General features: G+C 35.5%; 2 protein-coding genes across 2 annotated transcripts; one reads left to right on the forward strand and one right to left on the reverse strand.

Moving 5' to 3' along the window:
- The first annotated feature begins 1,773 nt into the window (after positions 1–1,773).
- LOC107418416 (leucine-rich repeat receptor-like serine/threonine-protein kinase RGI4) lies at positions 1,774–7,404 on the forward strand. The gene is made up of 2 exons (XM_016027115.4): positions 1,774–5,110; positions 6,474–7,404. The coding sequence occupies exons 1-2, from the start codon at positions 2,239–2,241 to the stop codon at positions 6,968–6,970; spliced, it is 3,369 nt and encodes a 1,122-aa protein (XP_015882601.1). The 5' UTR covers positions 1,774–2,238; the 3' UTR covers positions 6,971–7,404.
- Positions 7,405–9,982: 2,578 nt separating this feature from the next.
- LOC107418436 (vacuolar sorting protein 18) lies at positions 9,983–18,758 on the reverse strand. The gene is made up of 23 exons (XM_048473402.2): positions 18,219–18,758; positions 17,634–17,846; positions 17,378–17,517; positions 17,163–17,258; positions 16,867–16,934; positions 16,653–16,754; positions 16,284–16,428; positions 15,856–15,999; positions 15,633–15,752; positions 15,463–15,519; positions 15,055–15,114; positions 14,853–14,960; positions 14,237–14,379; positions 13,781–13,859; positions 13,335–13,397; positions 13,117–13,247; positions 12,775–12,880; positions 12,466–12,654; positions 11,766–11,993; positions 11,456–11,611; positions 11,046–11,204; positions 10,552–10,668; positions 9,983–10,272 (listed from the first exon to the last, which is right to left on the reverse strand). The coding sequence occupies exons 1-23, from the start codon at positions 18,379–18,381 to the stop codon at positions 10,099–10,101; spliced, it is 2,961 nt and encodes a 986-aa protein (XP_048329359.2). The 5' UTR covers positions 18,382–18,758; the 3' UTR covers positions 9,983–10,098.
- Between the last annotated feature and the right edge of the window lie 125 nt (positions 18,759–18,883).

Raw genomic sequence — 18,883 nt, forward strand, 5'->3', positions numbered from 1 at the left:
AGCTGTTCTACACCCATTGCCACCTGCTTTGCCCCAATTAAACATTAATATATACAGCTCTCTCTCTCTCTCTCTCTCATGTGCAAGCCCTTTCCCTTTCCATCTCGTGCCTAGATTCCTTATTAGACGTACTTGTAAGATAATTTGAGTAAAATAATATCAAAAACACACTAAAAGCATACTCACGAGGCTACCATTATGTTATGTGTGTGACCATTACAACAACATCATCTTAAACATTAAACCTTATAATAACCAAAATCACTCATTTTTTTTTTTTTCCCTTCACCATGCATGCCCTATTCTCACACGCTATCACGTGGTACCTTTATTTATTTATATGAATTTTTTCTTTTCCAATCACAAAATAAGAATCAAATCCTTAATGGGTTTCTAATAAGAAAATAAAAAGGGTGCCAGATTTTGTGGGTTTTCAAAGAGTCAAAATTGTCCCTCAAAATTTGATCACCACCATAAATTTGGTCATGTTCTGCTCTACCATTAGATTTCAATTTATACATAATATATGTATGTAGCAGTGGTAGGAACTTGGAACTGTTCTAAATAAATATTATATATACATATATAGATCTCATCATGGCAATAAACTTAATTAATAAAACAAAGTCAGAAAAAAAAAAAAAAGGATTTTGGAACAGGGTTTTATGCGTTTCTGCCATCTGTGTCCATGTCGATGTCCTTATATATATATTATTGTATAATATAAGCTTTAGATCTAAATCTGAACTAAGTTTTATTTAACGATAGGATGAAGGTCTGCATCGGATATGAATGTTTAAACCTATATAGAAATGGACATGGAAGTGATAAATGATAGCAGCCTCTCTTGCAGCTTTGTTTTTTTTCTTGAACTATCTTTTTGCAGCCTTTGAGAAAATAACTTAAAAAAAAGGAATAAAAAGAAAAAAATTACCCCTTTTAAAGACTTAGTTTGGACATATTAAACCACACTTAGTCTAAAAATTCAAAACAATAAAAAAAACGTAACAAGTATACTATGAGTTTTTACCCTTGTAGGATCCAGATGTACTTGTAAAATTCCAAACAGGGAATTTTCAATTTTCACCCTTTTATAAAGGCAAGCTTTTTCTCTCGTTTCAAGATTTTAAATTTATTCCCAATATGCAAGTTCGAATTTCTATGAATACCTTTTTGAAGTATAAACTAATACTTTCCTTTACCAAACAAAAAATTAAAAATTAAAAATTAAAAATTAAAAATCTAGCTCTCTAATAATTAATATTAAAATAAATACTTTTATTAGTTTTATTTTTGGTGAGTATAAACATTTTTATCATAATTTGCAAAATTTCACAATTCAGCTAACATGTATGAGAATTCTTCAATTTTTTTTTTCCCATCCCATCTTTTAATTTATTGTATGATTGACCAATGAAGCCAAATTTATTTCAACATATTGCTATAAATAAGATTTATTTTAAAACTTAAGCAAAATAAAAAATTTAAATCAATATAGTTTACTCCAATTCAGTACAGTCTAATATTTCAAACAAGAATATGATCTTGACCTGTCCAAGTCCACCCAAAACAAAGGCTGAGGCTGAGTCACACCCCTCGAAGGCTACTTGGCTGAATTTGATGCAGTTGACAGAACTCATACACAATGGATATATATATATATTTATTTATTTATTTTGAAAATACACATTTGATATATACAAATATATTATTTACGAAAATATATATTATTAATTGTATTCATTTTTCTATATCTGAGATTTTTTGTGGGAAAATCCAAGGGAAAACGAAAGATTATTATTTTGTACAATAGGTCATGCCATAAATAAATAAATAAATAAATAAAAAGTTCACACTAGAAAATTATACACAAAAAGTGACACACCCACACCCCTCTCTCTCTCTCACTTCTTTTTGAATTAAAAAACAGTAATCTCTCTTTCCGCCCAACCTCTTCTCTCTCTCTCTCTCTCTTCCATCATAAACAAATGCAGATAAAACAGCCATCTAAAATTCCATTTCTCTCTGCACGAACATCATTTGGATCCGGAGATTCTGGGTCTTTCAATTTCTTATATACACCAAATTCAAAACATACTAACCCACCAGACATGATTTGGTTTCCCTTCTTGCCCTCCTCTTCCCCTACCCTCCTCAACTCCTCTCTCTCTCTTCTTCTCTTCCTCTCCTACTACAATACAACTACTACGTTGGAGCTTTTAGCTTAGTTTTTTTGTAATGCCTGTAAATCCATGGACACTCTTTCCCTCTTCCTCTTCCTTCCTCTTTTCTCTCACAATTCTTATCCTCTTCCCTTGCATGGTTTTTTCTCTCAACCCACAAGGCCAAACTCTTCTTTCATGGAAGCAAACCTTCAATGGATCCAAGGATCCGTTGAGCAACTGGGACTCAAGTAACGAAACACCATGTAGGTGGTTCGGTGTCACTTGCAACCTCAACGAAGAAGTAGTGGAATTGGATTTGAGGTACCTTGATTTGCTCGGCCAATTCCCAACCAATTTCACTTCCTTGTTATCACTGAACAAGCTGGTTTTATCGGGAACTAATCTCACCGGTCCAATCCCAAAAGAAATTGGAATCCTTACCAGCCTGATTGTTTTAGACCTCAGTGACAATGCCTTAACTGGTGAAATCCCAACTGGAATTTGCCAATTGTACAAGCTCGAACAGCTTTTTCTCAATTCGAATGGCTTGGAAGGTTCAATTCCTGTCGAAATTGGTAACCTCACGAGCTTGAAATGGTTGATTCTATATGATAACCAACTCAGTGGGGTTATTCCCAATAGTATAGGGAAATTGAACCGAATCGAAGTTATCAGAGCTGGTGGGAACAAGAACCTTGAAGGTCCTCTGCCACATGAAATTGGAAACTGTACAAATTTGGTCTTGTTGGGCTTAGCAGAAACCAGCATTTCAGGCTTTCTTCCTCCAACTATTGGCTCTCTAAAGAAATTGGAGACTCTTGCTATTTACACCGCTCTTCTCTCCGGTCAAATTCCTATGGAGCTCGGTGACTGCACCGAGCTCCGGAGTATCTATTTATATGAGAATGAGCTTACTGGTCCGATTCCAAGCCGATTGGGAAACCTCAAGAACCTTCAAAATCTTCTACTATGGCAGAACGGCTTGGTCGGTACTATTCCGCCGGAGCTCGGAAACTGCGACCAGCTTTCCGTCATCGATATTTCGATGAATTCTTTGACCGGAAGCATTCCTAAATCGTTTGGGAATTTGACGTCGCTTGAGGAACTCCAACTGAGTATGAACCAGATCTCCGGTGAAATTCCGATTGAGCTCGGGAACTGCAAGAAGCTCACGCATATTGAAATGGACAACAACCAGATCACGGGGACGATTCCTGTGGAATTCGGAAACCTTTCGAATCTGACATTGCTATTCTTATGGCAGAACAAGCTTGAAGGAAGCATTCCGTCTTCCATTTCTAACTGTCAGAATCTCGAGGCCGTTGATTTGTCTCAGAACGGCTTGGTGGGTCCCATTCCCGGTGGAATCTTCGAGCTCAAGAAGCTTGGTAAGCTTCTTCTCCTATCCAATAATCTTTCCGGTGAAATCCCTCCGCAGATCGGAAACTGCTCGTCGCTGATTCGGTTCAGGGCCAGTGAGAACAAGCTGAGCGGGGCTATCCCGAGACAGATTGGGAATTTGAAGAATTTGATTTTCTTGGATCTCGGATCGAACAGGCTTGCCTGGGTTATACCGGAGGAGATATCGGGTTGCCGGAATCTCACGTTCCTCGATCTGCATTCCAACTCCATCGCTGGAAACCTCCCTAGAGGTTTCGATCAGCTCGTTTATCTACAATTCGTTGATTTCTCCGATAATTTAATCGAGGGGACGCTGAGTCCGGAACTCGGATCGCTAAGCTCACTCACCAAGCTCGTCATGGGGAAGAACCGATTCTCCGGGACGATTCCCGATCAACTCGGTTCGTGCTCGAAGCTACAGTTACTGGACCTGAGTTCCAACCAGCTCTCTGGGAATATTCCGGCGAGCCTGGGGAAGATTCCGGCACTCGAAATCGCTCTGAACCTGAGCTGGAACCAATTCTCCGGCGCAATACCGAAAGAGTTCATGACCTTGGACAAGCTCGGAATCCTAGACATCTCGTACAACAATCTCACCGGCGACCTGCAATTTCTCGCGGACATGCAAAATCTCGTGGTGCTGAACGTGTCGCACAACAATTTCTCGGGGAAAGTACCGGAAACTCCATTCTTCTCGAAGCTCCCTCTCAGTGTCCTGTCCGGGAATCCATCCCTCTGCTTCGCAGGAGACCAGTGCACCGGCTCCGGTAACGGCCGCGTGGGGGTGCGTCACACGGTGGCGGCGCGTGTGGCGATGGTGGTGCTACTATGCACCGCGTGCGCACTCTTTCTGGCGGCGCTGTACATAATCATCGGAAGCAAAAGGCGTGGCGGCTCGCCGGGCTTCGGTGGGGACCACAACGACAGCGACATAGAGGCAGACAGTGACGTGGAGATGGGCCTACCTTGGGAGGTGACACTGTACCAGAAGCTCGACCTCTCAATCACTGACGTGGCCAAGTGCTTGACACCTGGCAATATAGTAGGACGAGGTCGATCCGGCGTCGTTTATAAAGTCACCATCCCTTCGGGATTAACGATCGCCGTCAAGAGGTTCCGTGCGTCGGAAAAATTCTCTGCGGCTGCATTCTCGTCGGAAATCGCCACGCTGGCACGTATCCGGCACCGGAATATCGTACGGTTACTTGGTTGGGGAGCGAACAGAAAGACGAAACTGCTTTTCTACGATTACCTGCCGAACGGCAATTTGGGCGCGTTGCTTCACGAAGGGTATACAGGATTGGTGGAGTGGGACACCCGGTTCAAGATAGCACTCGGCGTAGCCGAAGGGTTGGCGTATTTGCACCACGACTGCGTTCCTGCTATCTTGCACCGTGACGTGAAAGTGCACAACATATTGCTTGGTGATCGATACGAGGCGTGTTTGGCCGACTTTGGGCTCGCTCGGTTAGTCGAAGACGATCACAGCGGTTCGTTTTCTGCGAACCCACAGTTTGCTGGGTCTTACGGCTATATTGCGCCGGGTACGTATTTCACACTTCCTTTTTTTTTTTTTTTTTTTAAAATTTTATTTTTTCCAATTACAGAATTATGCTTTTCGGTCTCAATTGGTATAATTTCCTCCTTTCATAGTTGATAGTTTGATTTTACGTGTTCCTGCTGAATTCATTATTTTGATATAAGAAGAATACAATCAATGAAATGGGTATCATGGAAAAAATCAAAAAGTTAGATAAAAGCCTTAGTATATCATTAAGCAATGATTAATTATCTTATGTTAATTGTGTTGCTGTTAAATAATGACTATTTATTCCAGCCGACAAGAGATAATGATGTTTAACGAATGAAAGGCGTAATAAATATCATATCTTGTTAGGGAAAGAGGAAGATCCCAGTTCGAGTTATGCAATTTAGGCTTTTCAAAGTACGTTTTGATTGATAGTTGTTAAGACTTTTTTAGAGCTCAATTATTTGGGTTTAATCAGAATTATGGTACATAGAGCGTGTGATATGAGACAGGTAAACAAATAATTATGTGATGGAGTCAAAAGGGTATGATAAATATGTGATTGGAATTGCTGTTGTTGGGTTCTAGTAAGAGAATGAAAAAGCTGAAATGGAAGGGGATGGAAATTCCTTTAGAATTATTAATTATGGGTTTAAAAAGTACTCCATGTTCATGAGGATGTTGGCTTAAAAGAGAGGACGAAATAGTAGTAGAGAGGCTTCCGTTGAAGTTGTTTGTTGTCGTTTCCTAGGTCCTGCTGCCCATTGCCCATATTTCGATATTATGTTTGGCTGCATTAGGTGCATGATAGTTACAGTGCCATTGCAGGGTCTTCGACGTGACATGACATGACATTCCCCTTGCATGGCTTTTGTCCAAAGTCATCCACGTTCTTGTTGGTTGGAAGTATGCTATATAACTTTTTTGCCCTGTATTATGTATTTGCGCATGGTAATTCTTCATCTTTTGGCTCTCAGCCTCCAAAGCTCAAACCTGAAAAACCAAAAAAAAAAAATTTACAGGACAATTATTAAAACACTCAATAATTATTTTATAAAAAATCTACATATCTTATTTTGATATTGCACGAAATTATAAATTTTTCTGTTTATATTGTATGTGAGTATTGATCGATGATTTAACATAATTGTTATATATAATTAAATCATGAATTGAGTCCAAGTTTTATGTATTTGAGTTTTTATCTTTGTTGGCCCACTAGAGAAACATGATATGAATTGCAATTGATCGATATATATTCTCATTAGTTGTACAAAGTGCAGTATTTTCTCATATTGAAAACATCATAGTCTACAACGGAATCTAATATATACTTCATCATAGTCTACAACGGAATCTAATATTGGCACTATTTGCAGAATATGCTTCCATGCTAAAAATCACAGAAAAGAGTGATGTATTCAGTTTTGGAGTGGTCCTCTTGGAAATCATAACTGGGAAAAAGCCAGTGGACCCATCATTCACAGAAGGCCAACATGTTATACAATGGGTTCGAGACCACTTAAAGTGCAAGAAAGACCCAGTGGAGACACTTGATCCGAAGCTTCAAGGCCATCCAGATTCACAGATACAAGAAATGCTTCAAGCACTGGGAATAGCACTCCTTTGCACAAGCAATCGAGCTGATGATCGGCCAACGATGAAAGATGTAGCAGCATTGTTAAGGGAAATTAGACAGGAACACCCAGCAGGAAGTGAAGGGCAAAAGCAAAGTAGCAAAAAGTTGGATTCTGGGTCTTATTCATCTTCTTCAGTTACTCCAGCTGAATTGCTACTAATCCAAGGCTCTTCTTCTCATTGCTCACTTGCTTATTCATCTTCCTCAGCTGCCTATCTCTCTGGTCCAAATCAATAACCATTTCGTTGGCTTTGATCTTAGTAGTGAGAAATTATACTAGTAGGAAGCTAGAATAAGATTATTTATTAGGTGTAGACAAAATATTGGGGCATAAATTGTAAACAGTTAGCAAAAAGTAATTTGGATAAAAATATTTCTGATACCAAGAAGATGTGAGCAAAAATTGAGTGTATAGCAAACTTGATATCATTGTCCCTATAAATGGGGGTTTATTTTCCAAAATTTGGATCTGATGTCATGAATGATATCACTCTTTGATGTGTCATATACATGTTTACATTTAGATGTTTGACATGATGAACAGCAAAAGCTTTGCTTCATTGTGAAGTCACTTTCAACTATCAAATATTTGTTTCTCCAAAAAAGAGGAATAGAAAGTAATTGTTTTGTCTCTCCAAAAAAGAGGAATAGAAAGTAATTGTTGTTGGAAATGTGTTGGATAACGAATTCCTCTCTGATTAGTGGGTTATTTTTTATTTATTTATTTATTTATTTTCTCTCTCTTCTTCGTGGGGTTGTGAAGATGAGAGGAAAGAAAGATTGGGATTTGTGGTTTGTAGGGAAAATAGGGAGAAAAATGATTGCTTGTACGAATACCAACATCAATGATTTTCTCTTCCTAATTTACCATTTTAAGCGTAATTAAACAGAAGAAGCTTCCTTGGCTCTCTTGCATCTATCTAGGACCCCCCATCATGTGAAAACAGAGACATAATTAGATAGCAAGAAAATAAAAAAAATTCCAATTCTTTGTGACACCAAAGGAAAAAAAAAAAAAAAAAATTCCCTCTTTTGATTATAAATTACATTCCACGCAAAGCAATGTCCTCTCAATATATATTTATAGACTCTGGACTTGCTGGTTGTCGCTCCCCCATTACTCCATTTGTGAACTTCTTTGTTTCTTTATTTTCTTTATTTTTGAGACATATTGGATAATAATCCTTTTTATACATCAAAGTATGAATTATGATACATATTGTATTTATAGGCGTTAAAACCTTAATCTTGATGAAATGAAAAAAGAGGTCAAATATATATTAAATTTATATTTGAAAGAAAAAATTTATAATTATTTTTTATTTAATAAATTTAAAAATAAAAAAAATTGGGAATTTAGCTGAAGCTTGGAATAAGAGCAATTTGGCATATTTGTTGGAAGCTTGTGGTGGTGTGCTACCATAGGCCTTATTATGAGTTTTGGGGTGGGGGGGGCAAATGGCGGTATATTATATGTGTTTCTTAAATATTCATATACAGCGAGAAAAAGATACCTCTTGTCAAGTGAGGCACATGCAAGTTAGCCCACAAGGTACAGAGTCTTTTCAGCAAGATGGACGCCACATGTGGGATCTGAGATCCATTGAGGTTGGGTTGGTTCTGAAATATTATAATAAATATAAGAAAAATCAGAGAATTTGGCAAAAAGTACATCAAAGGTTCCCAGTAAAAATCCTGAGAAATTTTCCTCATACAGTAGCTACTGTAATTTTTATGTATATATATAGATGGAAGAGTTTATAAGGCCCGCCAACACATGCATATATTACAAAGGGATTAACCAATAAGATTCCCAGAAACACCTTCCCATTCTTCACTTTCATAAAAAAAAATATAAATATATATATATATATATATATATTTTACTGCATGTGAAATGACCGTTTTGATTCTCTAATCAGAGGTAAAGTTTTGACTTTGGCAAAAAGTCCATGCTTTTATTGCGCTCGTCGGTGAAAATATTTTTGTCCAATTTCATGACTTCAATCCAGATAAAAATGAAAAAAACAAGGTTAATTTCTTTTTTTCTTTTTTTGGGAAAAGAAAAATTATAAATACATAACAATAATTCTTAAAAGATAATTTAAGTAATAATGTTCTATAATATTCTATATCGTAAGGGTAATAAAAATGAAAGAATAATGCTAAATTATAATTTTTTTATTGAAAAAAAATTTACAAATACATAAGAATAATTTTTGAAAGACAATTTAAATGACAATATACAGTCAGAATGTTCAATAATCTCCAATGTCAACGAAGCGATATGGCTAAGATATCTCTTTCGTTGCACTTGGTTAGGAGTCCCACCTTCCATTTTAGTTTCTTAATTATGCAGAGATACTGTTTAGATGGTCCCAGTGTCCTATTCAGGATGTGTTGTACCTTTTAGATAATTATTATGTTTTTTGTTGATTGCAAGCACAAGCAAATGCCTATGGTCTCCTAGCATTTCATGGTCTCACTACAATTTTTTTCTTTTTTTTTTTTTATGAGAGGAAAAAATAAAAAGAAAAAAAAAAATGGCAAAGAAGACAATGTTTTGATTAGTTATGTTTTTGATGGGGGAGATCATATGTTGATACCCTATCTGTCAAACTCAGCTTTTTCCTACTTTGTAGTTGCATACCCGGACAATGATTATCCAAAATGAGTGCATGGAGCATTTGTGTTCTGTGTTTAGAATTGCCCATTGGTAGATTCCAAGTGGGCCTCGTGGGCCAAGCAGGCCCATATGAAAACATCATTTAGTCCAACATTTGACAGGTTGATCCAGCACGCAAATAGACCAAAATGGGCCTCAAATTCTCTTTTTATTATTTTGGCAATATAATAGATATTTCGTTTGATGGTGCAACAAGCAATGTCAAAATGTGGTTATTTGCAGCGTGCTGAGACATTTCCAGGTTAAAATTCCATAGACATTATGTTTTATCACACCTAATGGACACAAAATAAGATACAATTTAAGAAAAGAAGAAAATTCCATGAACATTTTGCTCTTTCTCCTAAAGAAAAAAATAATAATAATAATAATAATTGTTGGAGATAACACCGTTTGTGCTCAGAGGTGACAAACAGACCGTCACTTCACACGCTTGCATCCGTGCACACGCACCACCATTTTCCCCTTGGCACAACAAAAGCCACCTATCTAATGGTAATCACAATGATAATAATAATATATGAAAATTGCTTTTCAACCAATGGACACCTAATAGGATACAATTAAGGAATAAAAATATATATATATATATATATCGAAAAGCTCCAAAGATTGGTGATAAAACAACTATCAAGCACTCAGGTCGATCTGTGTAAACACAAAAATGCCAAGTTAATGGTCATAATGGCAAAGAAAGAGTCCTTTGGTTTGCCAGATTATGGGGCTTTATTTCCCATGAACTAATCTGCTCTGCTTCCTCTTGGAGGATAAATGGCAGAGAGATCTCACCGATCATCAAGTCCCCACAAAATGGGCATTCACCGGCTATGGCATCGTCTAACTGTGACCGAAGCTGCACCAGACAAAAAAAATAGTCAGTTTAAAATACTATATGGAAGCTATGAATCAACTAGAAGCTCAAATCTTTGATCTTATTTTACTACACATGAATTGTCACCTACAAATGATCAGTAAGAAGTGAAAGAAAACGAAATATAACTGGGGTTTCAAAAATAATAATGGCTAATAAATCAATAAGCTTGAACAACCAATCAACAGAAAATAGATTAAATAAGATATAATGCAAAAGCAGCACAACCAAGATAGACTCGAACAGAAAAGCAATGCAGACCTTGTCTGCAGGCCTCATGCTTGTTATTGATTCTTCAGTCAAACTACCATTTGAATCCCTCCTAGCCTCCCCTCCAAGTAATGTAAGTTGCTTCTGCAGGTCAAGTATATACTCTGCCTGTGACATTCAGTCCATGTATAACAGAAACAAAAATGTTAGATAGGGGAAGAGAGATCTTGATACTGGAATGCATGAACAAGCAGTTAAGATTTATTTGCAATTCAATGTACTTTATGAAGCTTAAGCTTGTATAATCTCTTAAGAAGCCAGTGATGAGGGAAATTGGAAATGTTATTAAACATTAAAACTTATCAGAATTTTCCAAGAACTGTTACCCAGTTCAGAATTTATATGAGCATCTCAACCATTATAGTAATACTTCTATTAAGAAAAGACTAACAAGAAGCCACAGTATACATAATCAAAGAGCCCTTCAGTTTGGTGCAACCACAAAGGATAAACTAAAATAAACAAAAGATGGTTCTCTAACTCACCTGACTTTCAGTTGTACAGCGTGTCACATGGGCAACCAAGCACTGTGCATGGAAAGCATGTCCACATGGAAAGACATAGAATGATGCCATCTGTCCCACTGATGTATAGCCCCGAGTCTGATACTCTCTACCCACTGTTAAAATCTTGCGCTTACATACCTGATAATGTAAATATTTTGAGCTTCAGATTAAAGCACAAAATCATAAGACTAAGACGAGAGGGTGGCTTGATATTTGAATTCAAAGTTTTTTGAAAAATCTGAAGGATTGCAGAAAGACCATATGACTAATGAGTTTGTGTTCAGATCTTGACTGAATTAAATGATATGATTGATGACAAATGGTTTAATTAACCATACACACAATATATCAAGTTATTAATGGGGAAGAAACATCAGAATAATCATTACCCCACATTCCTCATCACGATCAATCACAGCATATCTTTGAGCAAGTGCACTGATATCATTTCTGATGTTGTCTGCACCATGTGTTGCATCATTCATCTCCTCTTTCAGTTCTTCAATTTGCTTGTTGTAATCCTCTAACGATGAGCAAATTGCCTCCTGCATTTATACAAGAGAAAATTATTATTCTACCGACTCCTGACAGCTAGAGATCAACTAACCAATTTGCACGTAAACAATAGTAGCCCAATGTAGAAATTACAATCTTCACAATACTTGAAACTAAAGCATAAGATTAAGAAAATATTAGTACCTTGAAGTCATCAATCAGGGCGAAGTCTGGAAAGAAAGGTAATATATCCTCAATCTTTAAAAGCCCATCAGTTTCCTTAAGAAATGCTATTGCCTTCCGAATATTATCCCTTTTAGCTCCCTTTTCCTGTTCAATGACATGCTTGGCAACCATGAGCCAAAGCTTTTTTCTCAAGTCTTCATCATCCTCAACCTTATCAGCTTCAGCCATAGCAAGCTCAGGATCAACCTAAAGTATCAGACGGAAAATTTCAGTTGCAATAGATAGAACCATATAAACGAAATTATCAAAAATATGTTTAGGACTAAGCATAAAAGTGCCGTATAGGATCTCCAAAGGTTCCGAAAGTAAGAAAAGAAAATTTAAAGGGTATTGTTGAACAAACTTGCTTTTTCTTGAGGGATGTAAAGAAATTTGAAATTTTGAATTTTCCATGTACTTCACACTAATAGATAAACCTAAACCTTCATAGCAACTATTTAAATATGATATATATGCTAACTGGGAAAAAAAAAAAAAAAACATAAATAAATAATACATTTAAATTTAATCAACAAATATAAAAGTTCATAATTTTAAAAAGCTTACGAAGTCTTACCCCAAATGAGGCATAGAAATAAATTTTCCAAGACAAAAATATCCCAGAAATCTATAAAAATACTAACAAAAGTAAATTCAGCATAGGAAAGTGAGTTACTACCTGTAGCGCAAGAGCAACTGCTTCCTCATGCATGGACATCATGCTGTATATATGAACACATGCACGAATTCGCTTTTCTTTTAGGCAAAGCCGCAATGCATACTTGGGATCATAGAAGAACTCTGGCCCACTTTCCCGCCGTTTCCCAAACTTGCATTGTAGGAATCTCAGTAGTGCACTGTCATCTTCCTGATTACCCACCCAAAATCCCAACATTCATTGCTTATCCACTTTCAAGATGGATGTTTTGTATTGTTATTCAAAGCACATTTTGCAAAACCTATTTGAAAATTCCAAATTAATACTGACCTCTTTGGCATATAGAGAGAGAAGCAAGTTATGAACTCCAGGGTCCTCATTATGCAAACGATGAACACAGTACTCCAAATATTTGATGACTTCATGGGTTTCATTCCTGGATATGATATAATACAACAACCAATTGTAACATACAATTTGTGTATATAATTAAATAAAAATTTAAAATTGCAAAATTAATAGCATATGCAAGTTTAACTATACAAAAATCTAGATCTTAATGGATCTGATGTTATCAGAAAAAGAAAAAAAAAAAAAAAATCAACTTAATCATAATAATGTCTTAAGAAGAACATAATTAATTGAAGATGGATATATGGTTTTCATGTTTACTTTGCATGGGGTTCACTTGAATAACGCATCATTGCGGGAATCAGTTTCCTTGGGTTGAGTTTGTTAGTGGTCATCCATGATTCCACAGTTTCATATGCATCAAGCATTATGAGGTCTGGGGCAAATTTGTACTGCAAGAAAAAGAATTACATGGTAGCAATACTAATGGATCGTACGTGGAAGGGAAAACATTCAGAGTTCCAGAGCACGATCTATACCTGAAGATCTATAGGAACAGAAGGTCTTTGAAGGACTTCTAATGCTTTCTTTGCTTCTCCTTGCTAATACCATAAACAAAGGAGAAAAGGAATCAGATGTTTCTATCTTTAAGCTAAAAGCTCAGTCATGAAAAAGAGAGAGTTCATTTTCCTAATATATATATATATATATATATACAATTAGTAAATTCTATATGAAATTTGCTAAGGGAAAAGGAAAGAGCATATTTGTAGTTACAGGAAGTCTACTATAGACAGCAAAACGATAAAGTGTATATTTATGTGAATTTTTGAATGCACAAGCAGAAAGTAAACACAACAAGATTTAAAGGCAAGTTAATATTAAACTGCTACACATAGATATAGCAATACGTATATGATTTAAAAAAAAAAAAAAAAAAATCCATAACAAGATCTAAAACTGGTTTTGGAAAGCACAGAAGCACCTGAATATAATGATGAACTACAATTTCATACTGCTCCTTTAGACTAGCAAAAAACACCAATTCTTCAACGCGACCATAACTGCAATATATTAAACAAATATTTTTATTATTTCATTAAAAGAAAATAAAAGATGGAATGACATGCAAATTTAAAAAAAGAAAAGAAAAGAGTATTATTTTTTGCTAAACATAAGATATTTCAAATGTCTGAGAAATGAAATCAGTAAAATTAACAGATACTGCATGACATTCTTTCTTTCTTTCCTTTTTTTTTATTTTTTATTTTTTATTTAAAATATATAAATGCATTAGAATAAGCAAGTTGAAGTTAACCTAATTCTTTCCAAAAACTTTAAATCATGCAGCACAAGAATAAAACGGTTATGTCTGTTCATACAATATAAAAAGAGGGATTCTAAATGCAAAATAAATTCTGCATAATCCGTCAACATTTACCTTTCTAAAAGTCTCATTGTAGTTGCCTCATCCAACACATCCTTGCAGTCACTGAGAAAAGCACGGAATTCTTTTATGATTGATTGGTACTCTGTATTACGGTTATCCACAGCAGCATCATCTTCCAAGAGGAGTCGATTTATCTAAAATAGAAACATCAGATTCAAATTATTTTAAAACAGAAACAAGTGTATTACTGTTTCATAGTATTAGGACTGGGAAGAATTAAATATCTTCAACCATAATCAATAATGTGGAAAGTAACTAAATTGTCAATAATCTACCAAATATGTACTTGTCACCAAGAGCCAATTAGCTTGAGGCTGGGCTCAAATATTCAAATATATATATATATATATATATCAGACTGGGCAGACAAAGTTAACAAACAGAATGCAAACTTTGCTTTACTAATTTATACATTCTTTTGTGAAAGACAAATTAGCAGCCTCTAAGAATGAACAGGACATTGTTTCCAAATTTATCTAGTACTATATTGCTTCATGCTTAACTAAAACATCTAGCTTTTTCATTTTAAGAATCTATCTAGCAGAACAGAACAGGGAAAGTTACTTAAAAGTAAAAGTCAAGTGCCATGCACAGAAATGAGCAAAACCTTGTCCAAGTACAATTCAGTTGTCCACGTTGAAATCATTGTTATTTGGCATTTATCATCCTTTGTAAGATTATCAAGCTTCCGCAGCAAGAAAGTTCTTAAAGCATCCTGCAAGCAAGATAAGTAAGTAAAAAAAATTATGAATCTACACATCTAAATTATTAATCAACACCATATCATCTATAAGTGATTCGACAATTACCTGTTCGTTCACACCAATGAACTTCAGAGTAATCTCTTCAAACGATAATATATAGTTAATCTGCAATACACTCACACCAGTTACAAAAGTAATCTTTCATCAAATAAATAAAAAGGGAACATCCATTTGAAACATTGGACATGGCTGCTTATATGTGTTGGTGCCTATAGACTTTAATATCCAAGCGATAATGCTTTTAATTTAGTAGCAGTGTTTCTCAAGTAGATAGTCCAGCGAGCGTAACTAAGATGATAAATAATTACTAAAAACTCCTACAGTATCTAAGGGTGTGAAACATATGTGGGATTTCCCATAATACCTTCAGCATAATAGTTGAAAAAAAGGTTTTTCAATGAGGTGTCAAAGGAATGGATTACAACAATGTATTATATGAGACAGATAACTTACTTTTGCATAGAAGGATGCTGCTCTTAGATAATCCTTAGAAGCAAATGCAGCTTCAGCCTGCATAAACATGATAAGGTAGTTAGATGCTTAAAAATTCATATAAGAAACTGCAATAAAGGTTTATAATCAGCATAGGTGCTTCATTTACTTAAATTTCAATTAGATATGACCTGCATCAAATATACTTGATCCCTCTGGAGTGGGTCTCGACAATTTGCCAAAGCTGCAGCATACTCTTTCATGTCCAAATAAACCTTCCACATACCTCGGCCTTCATCATTGACAGACACCTGAAATTTTTGTCAGACCCAGCAGTATGGAAACGTTACTATTTGGTGTAGAATGGAAGGAAACAAGAAGAAGAAGAAAAACAAGTTCTCAGGACATACAAACCTGAAAAATAGAGTTTTGGTCATATGCATAGAACAACCCAGCAGTGGCATCGCTACATAATCCAATGATTCCCTTTGAAATTGATTCTGATGTCTGATCAAACTGGAGTTCCTCCAAAATTTGCTCACTAATTCTATTTACAACCTACCAAGCATTTAAAAAACTCAGAAAACAAGTAACAAAGAAGAGGGCAAGTTTATTATGTTGTCATGATTAGTTTTACACAAATAAAACCTTTTCAAATTCCTTGCACTTGATTCCAACTAATATACATTATGAGCTTCTAAAGTACATATAGCCCTCTCAAGATGAAAAAAACTAATATTATCACCAAGAGAAGTTAAAAATAACAATAATAATACTCAATATAAGTGTAGATAAAGTAACATGTATCACACATAAATATGGAATATTAGTTACAAACACACCTTAACCCTATTTCCAACCAGAAGCAAGAAATGAAATTCAGACACTGCCATAGAACTGGGTTTCACTGCTTCAGAACCTTCTGACAATTTTGAATAGCCTAAAAGAGCCTTGTTTTCCACAAAGTTTTCATCTCCATTTGGAGAACTGCACAAAATATTTTCAAAATACCAAAGTCCGTAAAGCTTTAATCAGCAACACACTTGATAACAAAATTCCCAATTCACTAGGTTTATCAAGATAATGCAATCATATGTTCCAACAACAAAACCAGTAAAGTAGCTACAGAATAAATAAGAAACACAAGAATCTAAGTAGATGGTTAATGATGACATTGAGGGGGGAAAGAAAAAAAGGATTCCATCTTTTACCTATGCTGTGCTCCAAAATTTAGTCCTCCATGATAGATACCAGCACCAGAAAGCCATGCAAAATGTACAGCTCTTCTTTGCTTGATATAGAAATGCAATTCACTGGAAGAAAATAGATCAGGAACTCATTATCCGAAAGATCGTATTATTGATCATAGTGAAACTATCTGAATTACAAAGATTAATTTCCATTATCATTAACAAAAAGACTGACCTGTTTGGTATTTCACCAGGAAGTTCCATGAAGTGCACAGCACGATCCAAATAACTAGCAAAAACAGTCTAGAAATGCATAAAAATCAATAAAAACAAAATCCAAAACACAATCCGCAAGCTAATGACAGGATGCTTCAAGTAATGTTTATAATTCAAGTCATTGGAAGAAATTTATTTCTGCAAGAAGAAAATCACACAAAGTAGATACTCTCCCGCATCATGAGCTTGAGTCGACATAATTAATTGTATATCCAGCACATGTTTCACATATCAGGCATAGAATATTGAACTTACTTCTAGCGATCCAAATCCAGTAAAAGAATAAAGTCGTGTAAGAGTGACAGCCATAACATAATATCTAGTTCCATTCATAATGGTAGCAGTTTCCATCTACACAAAAAGAATGAGACCGAAAGAATGAAAATTTTGTTAGGTATCAAGAATAAGTAACAAATGACAACATTAATGTCCCCCAAAAATAAATAAATAAATAAAAATAAAGAGAGTACCTGCAAGCCCATGAAGGCTTCAGTAAGTTCTGATAACTCAAACAGAAATTTTACATACTTCTCCTTTTTATCTTTCTCATCGACAGCAATCTCATGAAGTTGACCATTTTCTGTACCGATAATGACTTCCTTTGTCGAAGCTGCATTTTTACAATTCACATAGGACAGCTAAAAAACAAATTCAAAAGCACAAAACCACCACCTCAAAACATTTCAAGCAAAAAAAAAGGCCAAAAGGAAAACATAACAAATTTACCTTCTGTAATCTGTTGTCTGTTCCAGGCAACGGCATTCACGACAAGACCTCTCAGTTTGCTCAAAAGACGGGGCTTGTTCCATTTCGCATGAGTATAAAACGTATCAGCCCCACCACTACCAACAACCGTAGCAATACAGTGACTCCCTCCAGGATCAACAAAAACTCTGTGTATGGATTGCTCCCCAGGACGACCCGCAGAGAGATCAATATCTGGAGCTCAAACAACCAAAGGAGAAACTAATAATCACTTGATCTTACAAAAAATTCAAACAGACCCAATTCAACAAGTTCAGTCCATTTGACAACCCACCAATCTCAAGCTCATAGCTTCACATTAAACCTCCTATTCTCTCTCTTCAAAATTAAGCTAAAAATTAGCTTAAAGATAGCAACTTTAATTTAGCTTAGGTTAAAAGATAACAAATTTAAGCTTAGGTTAAACAAAACCCATATCAAGGCACATCTAGCTACATTCATATCTGATCATGTACGGTCCAAATGGAATCAATTTTTCCTAAGCAATATAAAATTTATAAATTTATAGAAGAGAATAGAATTCCAATAAAAAAAATAAAAAAGTACCGTATGAATCGCCAACCCCGAAATCATGGCGAATAACCCATCCTTTACTGGTTCCCAACAGAATGACGTCGTTTCCTGCAGCCATGCATGTAATCACTCCCCGTCCTTTTGTTGCGTATCTCTCTAGAAGATCCACCGTGAAGACCTGCCTCGCCGATTCCATATCGGAAATTTCAATTTAATCCCCCCCAAAGAGAATTCAAAATTCCTCCCAAACAACTACTAATTCAATTCTCTGAAAATTCCGATACTTTCTTGGAGTTTCAGTTTTTCAGAGCTTGCTCAATCACACTCCGTCACCATCATCGCTGTTACTTCTCTAAAGCTTTCCGTTTCTTTGCCATTCAAACGCACCGTTTTCGTACAATTCTTTCCCTCAAAAAAAAAAATAATAAAAAAAAAATGAAAAAGAATTCTGTTAAATTTGTTGTCACGTCCTTGGAAGTCCTTCAACTTTGTGTGTATGATCAAGTTTTCCTTTGACAATCCCCAAAATAACAGGCACAGTAACCATACAAAAATAAATTGACACAATGATCCGAAAAGAAAAGAAAAAGAATTGAATTTTGTTAAATTTTTAATTTAATTTTCAACCGTTTTGAAAATTATTCAGATTTTTTTTTTTTTTAATAATTCCAAACTCTGAAATATAATATCGTAATTGT

The sequence above is a fragment of the Ziziphus jujuba genome, chromosome 2 (genome assembly GCF_031755915.1).
Source record: "Ziziphus jujuba cultivar Dongzao chromosome 2, ASM3175591v1".
NCBI classification, from domain to species: Eukaryota; Viridiplantae; Streptophyta; class Magnoliopsida; order Rosales; family Rhamnaceae; genus Ziziphus; species Ziziphus jujuba.